General features: G+C 41.4%; 1 protein-coding gene across 1 annotated transcript in view; it reads right to left on the bottom strand.

Annotated features, from left to right (window-relative positions):
- Window positions 1-12,068, bottom strand: part of PCDH15 (protocadherin related 15) — a 1,608,479-nt gene that overhangs the window by 925,714 nt on the left and 670,697 nt on the right. Inside the window, exon 12 of the mRNA XM_040438316.1 lies at window positions 6,735-6,884. Coding sequence (XP_040294250.1) covers window positions 6,735-6,884 — 150 coding nt within the window. The remainder of the gene's footprint in view (window positions 1-6,734; window positions 6,885-12,068) is intronic.

Consider the following 12,068-nt stretch of genomic DNA (forward strand, 5'->3'; position numbering starts at 1 on the left):
GTCTTCCGTTTTTTGCGGATCCATTGACTTTGTATTGGTCCAGGATCCGATTTTTGCGGAAAAGAATAGGACATGTTTTATATTTTTTCGGACATGCGGTACGGAACAACGGAAACGGACAGTACACATTGAGCTGTCCGATTTTTTCCAGGACCCATTGAAAATGAATGGGTCCAGATCTGGTCCAGATCTGTTCCGCAAAAAACGGAACAGATCAGGAAAGAAAAAACGGACGTGTGAATGGAGCCTTACTGAGCTAAATGTGGTACACACAACACTACAAGTGACTTGAATTATATCCTCTCCAGAGCTTTGATAACCTCTCCTGAGATTCTACCTCAGGCCTCAGGGTTTTCATAAGAAATTCCTTAGCTAAACTTTAGGCCAGTTCAGAGTGGGCATCAATGTGTATATATAAATTCATAGTCAAACATTCTGCTGATTTATGATAAAAATTAAGATGGGATTCCACCTAAAATCTTAATGCCTTGCTGTTTTTTATTTTATGTTTTAATTATTCATTCATTTGATTGTCAGCCTTTATCGGTTTCATTATCCTGATAATTATTATTACCTACATTGACATTTGTAAACTAACAAAAGTTCCAATTCCACAACATTCTATTATTCCTGAAACATTATTTATGTCTACTCAGAAATGTTCTGAACGCAACAATCCCTGCAGATGCAATAAAAAATGTGCTACCTGCAATAATCCAAGTTATACAATTGTGTTAGTTACTTGAGGGTAGATTAATCAAAGAGGTGAATATTTTTTTTCTCAAAATTATTCAACTAAAATGTAATGCCACTGGGCTTATTAATTAATCGCTGACATTTTGAGCAATCTGCCTGCGTGTGCTGAATAACACTGAAAGATATGATGATTCTTTACTACTTTGGAGAAACAAAGACAAAGGGAAAATAAGCAAACAAGTGTATAGGAACTGGGCCGGTCAAACTGTCCAGTGCTCATTGAACGCCAGTTTCTCCAGAATTAGGGCTCATGCACACAGACGTTGCCCGGCCATGCCGGTATTGAATGGATCCGCAACTCAGAAGGTCCAATGCGGAACGGAGGAATGGAACACCATGGAAGCACTACGGAGTGCTTCCGTGGGGTTTCTGTCTGTGCCTCTGCACCGCAAAAAAGTAGTGAATGCATGCATGGTCATAGTATCAAATCAAATTGACTGTTCAAATTTTCTTATTAGCACCCTATGCAACTGGTTACCTACCATTTGTTTCAATATGATAAAATAAAGTTTTATTGACTTAGTTGTGGATAACCTAAACTTTTCCATGTTTTTCATATGTGTTAGACCTCTCAATATTTGTATCAGTAGGGGCGATTTATTAAGACTGGTGTTTCATACCTTAGTCTTAAAAAGAAGTGTGCTAAGAAAGATAAGCCTCTCAATAAATTTACACCTCATCTGACAGTCTATGCGCTGTGCCATATATAGATTTGCTTTAAAATTTATGCTGGTTTTGGCATAAATTACAGTGAACCTGTCAGGCTATGTGAGACATAAAAACTGCACATGTTTGTGCAAAATGCAAAAAAAAATTGACTTTAATGTGCCAGAAAATTGGCCTTTGATTAATTACCCTCATAATGTTTCATTGGTGATCTTCTTTATCTTGGATGCTACTGGGTTAATAATGTTTTAAAGCATACCTCCAGTTAAAAAAGAAAAAGTACGAGTTTGCAACATAATCATTTTTTTAATAATAGCACTAGGTTATTTTTCATGGATTGCTCATGGTCCATGCTGCAAGTTGCTTTTAACTAGACAGTAGTGTTGAGTGAACACCTGGAAGTTCGGGTTCGGCCGAACTTTGCCGCAAAGTTCGGGTTTGGGACCCCGAACCCGAACCCTATTGAAGTCAATGGGGACCCGAACTTTGGGGCACTAAAATGGCTCTAGAAAAGTCATAGAAAGGGCTAGAGGGCTTCAAAAGGAAGTAAAATTGGGGTAAAAGCAGGACAATTGCCCTGCAAACAAATGTGGATGGGGAAATGAATAAAAAAACTGAATTTAAACAAAAGTAAAAAAATAATGATCTTGAACTAGGAGGCGGAGGTAAAAGTAGAGTAGGATGTTGAGGAGGCGGTGGAAGCGGTGGTGGAGGAGGAGGAGGTAGACAACATAATTTTTGTAGTTTTTAATATATATATATATTTTTATAAATTTGGGAATACCCAAAACATTGGGAAATATAAAAAAGAAAACAAAGAGAAAGTGCACTGGAGTATAACAATGGATGCGTGCGGCCGTTATACTTGTCTATTCTGCACAAAGTACGGACAAGTCCTGTGGAATCCATGCCTGGTTCATTTTAATGAATGCGAGCTTGAGCACATTGGCTCTGGACTGGCGGCTGCGCTTGTCTGTGATCAGCCCCCGCCATGCTGAACACACGTTCGGACAATACACTGGCCGTAGGGTAGGCCAGCACCTCCAAGGCGTAAAGGGAAAGCTCAGGCCATGTGCCCAATTTGGAGACCCAGAAGTTTAATGGGGCAGACCCATCAGTCAGTACGTGTAGGCATGTGCACACGTACTGTTCCACCATGTTGCTGAAATGCTGCCTCCTGCTAAGACGTTCCATATCAGTTGGTGGTGCTGGTTGTTGTGGCGTGCTGACAAAGCTTTTCCACATTTTGGCCATGCTAACCCTCCCTTCTGAGATGCTGGCGGTGCCCCAGCTGCGTTGGCGACTTCCTCCTCCTCTGCCTTCACCTTGTGCTTCCATTGAGCCCCAGGTGTCAGGTGGGAATGCCATTCTCAGCGTGTCTACCAGCATGTGCATCTTCCGATCACGCTCCAGTGACAAAATTAGGGACGGCACTTTGTCCCTGTAGCAGGGATCCAGCAGGGTGGCCACTCAGTAATCAGCACTGGTTAGAATGTGGGCAACTCGGAGGTCGTTTCGCAAGCACAGCAGCATGTAGTAGCTCATGTGTGCCAGGCTGCCCAGAGGCAATGACAAGCTGTCCTCTGTGGGAAGTGTATCATCTGTGTCCTCTGTATCCCCCCCAGTCACGCTCCAGTGATGCCCATTAGCTGGTTTGGGTGCCACCCTGCTGTGAACATGGTTCCTCCTCCTCATTATCCTCCTCATTATCCTCCAGAACAGTGCCGTGGCTGGACAATTGTGTACCTGGCCTCTGTTTGGTGCAGGAACCCACCCTCCGAGCTACTTGTGAATGACTGGCCTGATAACCATGCAAATGATCCCTCTTGTTCCTCCTCTTCCTCCTGTGCCACATTCTCTTCCATCATCGCCCGAAGCATGTCTCAAGGAGACATAGAAGTGGGATAGTAACTCTGAGGACTGCGTCATCGACACTGGCCATGTTGGTGGAGTACTCGAAACAGCGCAGCACGGCATATACATTCCACATGGAGGCCCACTCATTGGTGGTGAAGTGGTGCTGTTCCGCAGAGTGACTCACCCATGCGTGCTGCAGCTGAAACTCCACTATCGCCTGCTGCTGCTCACACAGTATGTACGGAGAGAAAGAGAAACACGGCGGCACTGCTTCCACTGGTATGGCCGTTTCCAATAATAGAATAACCGTAAATGTGGTATAATGCGCTCCGCTGTGTGGTGCTCAGCAACACAGAATATCAGGCTGTGGTTCACAATGAGAAAAAGGAAAGTAACAGAGTTGCGGCACTCACCGGTGTATAAGTTGATACTTTATTCAGGCTTTCTTAGAAGACAGCACATGAAGGATGTGCTGTCTTCTAAGAAAGCCTGAATAAAGTATCAACTTATACTCCGGTGAGTGCCGCAACTCTGTTACTTTCCTTCTTCTCATTGTGAACTGCTGCTCACACAGTATCTCCAGAATGTGCAAGGAGGAGTTTCACATTGTAGGCACGTCACATATGAGGCGTTGAGTGGGAAGGCCGCAGTTACGCTGCAGCGCAGACAGGCGAGCAGCAGAAGGGTGAGAATGCCAAAAGCGCGCACAGACGGACCGCAATTTCTGCAGCAGCTCTGACATGTCAGGGTAATTAATCAGGAACCTCTGCACCACCAAATTCAGCACATGCGCCAGGCAAGGGATGTGCCTTAAACCGGCTAGGCCCAGAGCTGCAACGAGATTTCGCCCATTATCGCACACCACCAGGCCGGGCTTGAGACTCAGTGGCACCAACCACTCATCGGTCTGTTGTTCCATGCCCGTCCACAGCTCCTGCGTGGTGTGGGGTTTTTCCCCCAAACAGATGAGTTTTTAAAACAGCCTGCTGTCGTTTCCACGTGGCTGTGCTGAAGTTGGTGGTGAAGGTGTTACTCTAACCAGATGAGGAGGCAGTAGAGGAGTAAGCTGAGTAAGAGGAGGAGGCAACAGGAAGCAAAGAGAAACGTCCTGCAGTCCTCGGTGGTGGAAGGACATGCGCCAAACTGCTATCCGCCTCAGGCCCTGCCGCCACTGCATCTACCCAGTGTGCAGTTAGAGAGATATAACATCCCTGCCAGTACTTACTTGTCCGTGTATCGTGGTTATGAGGACCTTGCCACAGATGGCGTTGCGCAGTGCACACAATTTTGTCTGCCACTTGGTTGTGCAGGGTGGGGATGGCTCGCCTGGAAAAGTAGTGGCGGCTGGGAACTACATACTGTGAGACAGCCACCACCATAAGTTTTTTTAAAGTCTCAGTCTCCACCAGATGGAATGACAGCATTTCAAAGGCCAGGAATTTTGAAATGCTGGCATTCAGGGCCAGGTATTGTGCGTGGTTAGGGGGGTACATCCTCTTTCTCTCTGGGGGATGGACAGCTGAACGCTTCCATGGGACAGTGAGGACATGCTGGGTGATGGTGGTGATGGTGGTGGAGGTGGGGGTGTTGCTGCCACATCATCTGTTTGCTGGGTGGCAGGTGTACTTTACGCAATAAATGGGTATATGACGTGCACCTAACTAACAGATGGATTAACTATATCAATTTCCCTGTTGCGTATGCAATGCAGGTGTACTTCACACAATAAATAGGTATATGACGTGCATCTAACTAACAGACGGATCAGGGGTACAAAGTACAATGTTGCATTGCACCCACAAAAAAAATCGCTGTAGGTCGCCCACAGAATTAACAGCCAGATTTATGATTAGCTTTCTGTGTCAGGGGTGCAAAGATGGTGTATTTCACCCTCAATAAATCGCACTAACACTGTTCCTCACTTCAGCTGCGTGCTTTCTGTCCCTTCACTACTGAGAGCTGATGGGCGGTACTACACGTGATCCAGCTTATATAGAGGCATGGCTGTCATGGCTTCTAAGGACACACAGCTTAAAAGCTTGTTGATTGGCTGCCCTGCAGCCTTACAACAAGCTTTATTAAATGCCCGAACACCAAACTCGAACCCAAACTTTTCCAGCAAAGTTCGGGTTCGGGTCTGAGTACCAAAAATCGTTACAGTTCGGGTTCGCTCAACACTACTAGACAGTAGTAGACAAAGCATCCTCAGAGGTTACCATTTGCAGTACAGATGTCAGCACAGTAGGATCATAACTGAAGACTGTAGATACGCTACTCTTAGGCCTCTTTCACACGGGCGTTGCGGGAAAATGTGCGGGTGCGTTGCGGGAACACCCGCGATTTTTCCGCGTGAGTGCAAAACATTGTAATGCGTTTTGCACTCGCGTGAGAAAAATCGCGCATGTTTGGTACCCAAACCCGAACTTCTTCACAGAAGTTCGGGCTTGGGATCTGTGTTCTGTAAGATTGTATTATTTCCCCTTATAACATAGTTATAAAGGAAAATAATAGCATTCTGAATACAGAATGCATAGTAAACTAGCGCTGGAGGGGTTAAAAAATAAATAAAAAATAATTTAACTCACCTTAGTCCACTTGATCGCGGCCCGGCATCTCCTTCTGTCTCCTTTGTTGAATAGGACCTGTGGTGAGCATTAATTACAGGAACAGGACCTTTGATGACGTCACTCCGGTCATCACATGGTACGTCACCATGGTAAAAGATCATGTGACGTACCATGTGATGACCAGAGTGACGTCATCAAAGGTCCTGTTCCTGTAATTAATGCTCACCACAGGTCCTATTCAACAAAGGAAAAAGAAGGAGATGCCGGGCCGCGATCAAGTGGACTAAGGTGAGTTAAATTATTTTTTTTTTTTTTTAACCCCTCCAGCGTTGTTTTACTATGCATTCTGTATTCAGAATGCTATTATTTTCCCTTATAACTATGTTATAAGGGAAAATAATAATGATCGGGTCTCCATCCCGATCGTCTCCTAGCAACCGTGCATGAAAATCGCACCGCATCCGCACTTGCTTGCGGATGCTTGCGATTTTCACGCAGCCCCATTCACTTCTATGGGGCCTGCGTTGCGTGAAAAACGCAGAATATAGAGCATGCTGCGATTTTCACGCAACGCACAAGTGATGCGTGAAAATCACCACTCATGTGAACAGCCCCATAGAAATGAATGGGTCGGTATTTAGTGCGGGTGCAATGCGTTCACCTCACGCATAGCATCCGCGCGGAATACTCGCCAGTGTGAAAGGGGCCTTATAAAAAAAAAAAAAAAACTTAATATTTAGTAGATGGCTAACAAATATTTCCAATAGTAATAAAACTGATAATTAATTTGCAACAAGTCTAAATGGACATCTATGTATGAGGCTGATATATTTATTTATTTATTTATTTTTTAATTCATATTCCTATCCATGTTAGTATATAACTTACTTTTATTATGCTCTCGCCAGGTGCCATGTCTGTATAGATCTTGATGTTATAGGAGATGCTGGAAAAAGTTGGGGTGTTGTCATTAGCATCAATAACAATAATGTTCACAGTGACTGGAGAACTTTCTTGAGTACCATCTGAAGCCACTAACTGTTGAAAAAATAAAAAATAAAACTATTACTATATACAATAAAAATGTAAATTCATATAAAAGGATGTTCACAAAATGAAACACCTTGGATATTTCCAGTAGATTAGTTATAAATATGTATTGGCTATCATTAAGACATGAAAAAGCTGTGAAATCTATAGTCAGTATGTTATAGAGAGGAGGAACTGAGCAGATTGATATTGTTAGAATAGAAATTTGAATCAGTTTTTTTTTTAATATTCTGATTTATTTGGATAGATTTTTTTCAAAGACATAGACATTTAGAAGGAACCTGTCACCATGAAAATGCAATTTAAGCTACAGGTGGCAGGTTATAGAGGAGGAGCTTGATATATACCGTAGATTGATATATAGTTTTGTTGGAAAAGATTCAGTAAAACTTGTATTCCTTTACTGAAATTCCTGTTCATTCTGGGCTTTGAAGTCACGAGATTGTACTACATTTTTAAGGTGACACGTTTTCTTTAACCCTTTCATGACAAGGCCCATTTTTATATTTTCATTTTTCCTTTCTGCATTCCAAGAGCCAGCATAGCCATATGAGGGATTTATTTTTGGGTGGTAAAAGCTGTGTTTTTAATGACACCAATTAAATTACTATATCTTGCATTGACGAATAGGAAAAAAAAACTTCTTTGTAAGGTAAAATTGAAAAAATATAAGTCTACCATAGTTTTTTAGGTTTCATTTTTACAGCATTCCCAATGCACAAAAAATATGACAAGCTTATTATGTGGGTTAGTACAATCATGCTGATACCAAATTTGCATAGTATTTATTATGTTTTACTTCTTTCAACCCCATCCCCTGTATGCATTTTGAGCCTTAGTGACTAAGCATTTTTTTTTTCATTTTCTGATCACCGCATTTCAAGAGCTACAACTTAAAGTATAATTAAAACAATACCTGATAATAGTTTTTTTTTTAATTATTATTTTACAACTTTGTACAATAAAAAAAACTTTTAAAATAATATATTTTGTTGGCAGCTAGTGCCCACCGCTGCCTTCAAGTTTCATGAGGGCATAAGGTGCAGCTCAACTTAATCTGTGTGTCCTCATTGACTCTTACCTCCTTCTGCAGTACTGCAGGGGTTAACACCTTCCATTGCTCTATGTGCTGCTGCTAGGCTATTTCCAATTTGCTAATTATCTTCTGCTATATACTGTATGCCTTGCTGTTTCTCTCACCGTTTGCCCGAGCAATTTGATTCCTATCTTGCTAGTTGCTGGCTAAGGTGGTTGTTCTTGTTGTCTGTCCATGCACCGACCTCTGACTGTTTGCTGCATTCTGATACTCCACTGCCTGATCTGACCTATACTAGCTTATTGTAGTGATCCTCTGCTGCCAGCCCTGACATTTGACCTTTTTCACATATTCACACTAACTCTGCCTTCCTTGACCCATGCCTGTTATTGACTACGGTATGAGTATTCCTGTTCCCTTGGTGCCGTACACAGGTGTATACGACCTATGGGTGACCTTGCAAACACAGAAACTGCTCCAAGAGTTTGCAGACTTTTGGCTCCCTTGTAGCAAAGTCCAAATACCTAGAGGTTAAAGGATGAATATCAGGCAACTGCCAGGATAATGCCCTTATGATTAACCCAAAGTCAAATTGGTTGGTTGACACAGCGGTTTCGCATCCATTGCTGTAACAAAATGTTTAGCATCTTCGCATCCCAAGACCCATAACTTTTGTACTTTTCTTTTGACTGTGCTCCGTGAGGGCTTGATTTTTGCAAGACAACCTAGTTTTCATTTGTATCATTTTGAGGTAAATAATATTTTTATAACATTTTATTCAGTCTTTTTTGTGGCGGACATAAAAAAAACAGCAATTCTGGCTTTTTTTTTTTTTTTTACATTGTCCATTGTGTGGCATAACTGTTTCGCTTGGGTAGCTATATATGCAGCATTACCAAATATGTAGAAGACACTTTTTTTTTTTAACTTAAACATTTCTTAAAATAAAACTAATTTTTTTTTTATTTTACACTTATTAGTCCCACAAGGGGAATTTGACATGCAGTTGATCTTATGCAGTTATGCAGTTATCTGCTTATGGAGTACAGTTTACTATGCTGTTAGTAGACCCTAGAGGCACAGCCTATGTCATACCCTGCTACAGACCTGAGGGTTTTCAATGGACCCCCGACTGCACTGTAAAGACATAAGCACCCCTCAATTCCATTTGCAGTTAATAAAATAGCATTTTCTTTGCATCACCATATATTGACACCTATAACTTTTTTTGATTTCTGACTACAAAGCTGTGTGAAGGTTTTTTGGGAGGCTAGCTAAAGATTTTTTATTTCTATCATTTTAGAGTAAACAAGATTTTTGGATTAGTTTTTATAGAAAAAAATTCAGTGGTGAGGTGACAAAAAATAAAATAAAAATCTGTATTTTAATTTTCTTTCCTGGCATCAACAGTGCTGGATAAACACTTTACATATTTTTAGATATGATGATACCAATTAGGTATATTGCTTTATTATTTTTATACATAATTTGTAATATTTTAGTTTTCTTATATTTAAAAAAAGAAATATATTGTTTTTTACTTGTATTTTAATTCCTCCTGTTTTATCACTTATACTGCAGAACTGCAATATCTTACATTCTCCGGTCTTCCTACAAAGCTCAGCCAAAGGCAATTTATAGTGTTGAGCGAATCGAATCATCCAAAGTGGAATTCCATAATGATTGAACCGCAAAGTGGAATTCCATCCAAAGTTTAGGAAAAATACATTTAGCAACAAATCTGAATTTCCTTGCTTTTCATGGTAACAAATCATTTTTTTTCCTAAAACGGCGGCTATATGTTACAAGGTGAAAGTAAGAAGCCTGGAAATGCGAGATCACCCATAATGTCATGCACACAGCCAATTAGCAGCTAGCCAGCCTCTGTGATGTCACAGCCCTTTAAAAGCCTCATCCCGCTTGGTCTCCACCATTTCACTGTGAGTTGAGCATAGGGAAAGACGTGACAAGTGCAAAGGACAGTGTTGCTAAAAGCTTTTAATTGTAGAATATTGAATCATGAGAATGCAGGTACAGTGCAGCGAGATCGTAGGGAGAGTTTTTACCCACTGTATAGAGAGCATAGAGAGAGCATAGGGAGACTGCAGAGACAGTGCAGGGTTTGTAATCTGAAGCTGAAGAGATCCCTAGGAGACAGTATAGTTTGCATAAATCCCTGTGTAGGCTACAGATCTGTCAAACAAACAGTGCCCTCCTTATTTAACAAATAAGCAATTCTATTACACCTTGATTCTCAAATTGGGGTGAATTAGCTGTATAATTTTACTGTTATTGGAGTTTCCACCTTGTTTAATAGATAAGCAGTTCTATGAGGCCTTGATTTTCAAATTGGGGTTAATAAGGCTTTCTAATTTTACTTTTATTTGGGTATCCACCTTGTTTATTACATAAGCAATTCTCTTAGGCCTTGCTTCCCAAATTGGGGTGAATAAGTTGTTTAATTCTAATGTTATTGGGGTGTCCACCTGCCTGTCACAATAACTGGTTCACTACCAGAAAGGACTAGCTATGCATGTTGCTGCAATGCACAGTGTGGTACACCAATATATCTGATTTAACATGCTTCATGACTAATAAATCAAAACAAAGCAAATTTCTTTAAAAAATTTGGCGAAGCATCTAAAACAATTTTTTGAAAACTCTAGCAGTTTACATTGGCAGACCTGGGAGGCTTCATAAGCCCCAGGCTGCCAGAGAAACGATTTGGTACTTTGCAATTTCACCAAGGGTGGGGGAGATCAGAGGAAAAAATTAGCTCTGGCCTTCTGTCTAAATAATCGAATGCCGTAGTTGCAACTTTCCATCATATCTGAGGTGTGTTAGCTCTGATCCCAGCCATTACAGCCATATATTAGCTGTGTAAAATAGCTGGAACCCATTGTGCATACAGCTGGCTCAGCTTATGAGCCCATTCTATACATTTCACATGCACCTTGCATGTACATCAAGGTGCATTAAGGGGTTAAATTATATTTAATTTCCTTTTTCTTTGCTGGTTTGGTTTTTAAATTTGTCATATTTTCCTTAACAGCCTGAGTAATACGTTCGTCCAAAAAAGCCAATTCTATGTTTGTTTCTGACAGATACCAAAGTTGTCTCTTAGCAACTGTGAGAGCACTTTTTTGACGTCTGCATCTGGTCTGCTCAGAAGCTGTAGCATATTCAAATATTTCTTTGGAGCACATCGACTTAAAATTGCCTCCTGCAAGAAGCGAATATATAGGAGACTGACAAAATGTGCAACCCGTTTCATTCCTTTCAATTCTCGTTGAGGAATATTCAGCTGTTTATTGAAGAGGACAATTTTAAGTGCATATATTGCCTTTGCCATCCACCTTGCTCCTTGCTTGATGCAGAGCCCCTGGGATCCTGAAACTGAAGTCATTTTTAGACCAACCTCCTAGGTACAGGTGTAAGAGTAGTAACAAAAATGATCAATGTGTGCAACCCCTAAATATTATGCAATCTTCTTGAAATTTGACATATATATCTTTTAGGCCTCTTTCAGACGGGTGAGATTTCCACGTGGGTGCGATGCGTGAGGTCCGGACCCATTCATTTCTATGGGGCTGTGCACATGAGCGGTAATTTTCACGCATCACTTGTGCGTTGTGTGAAAATCGCAGCATGTTCTATATTCTGCGTTTTCCACGCATTGCAGGCCCCATAGAAGTGAATGGGGCTGCGTGAAAAGTGCGGATGCGGTGCGATTTTCATGCACGGTTGCTAGGAGACAATCGGGATGGGGACCTGATCTTTATTATTTTCCCTTATAACATGGTTATAAGGGAAAATAATAGCATTCTTAATACAGAATGCATAGTACAATAGGGCTGGAGAGGTTAAAAAGATAATAATAATTAACTCACCTTAATCCACTTGTTCGCGCAGCCCAGCTTCTCTTCTGTCTTTATCTTTGCTGTGCACAGAAAAAGGACCTGTGGTGATGTCACTGCGCTCATCACATGGTCCGTCACATGATCCATCACCATGGTAAAAGATCATGTAATGGACCATGTGATGCGGGCAGTGACGTCATCAAAGGTCCTATTTCTCAAAGAAGAAGACAGAAGAGAAGCCGGGCTGCGGCTTAAGGTGAGTTAAGGTGAGTTAAA

This window comes from Bufo bufo, chromosome 6, assembly GCF_905171765.1.
Source record: "Bufo bufo chromosome 6, aBufBuf1.1, whole genome shotgun sequence".
NCBI lineage: Eukaryota > Metazoa > Chordata > Amphibia > Anura > Bufonidae > Bufo > Bufo bufo.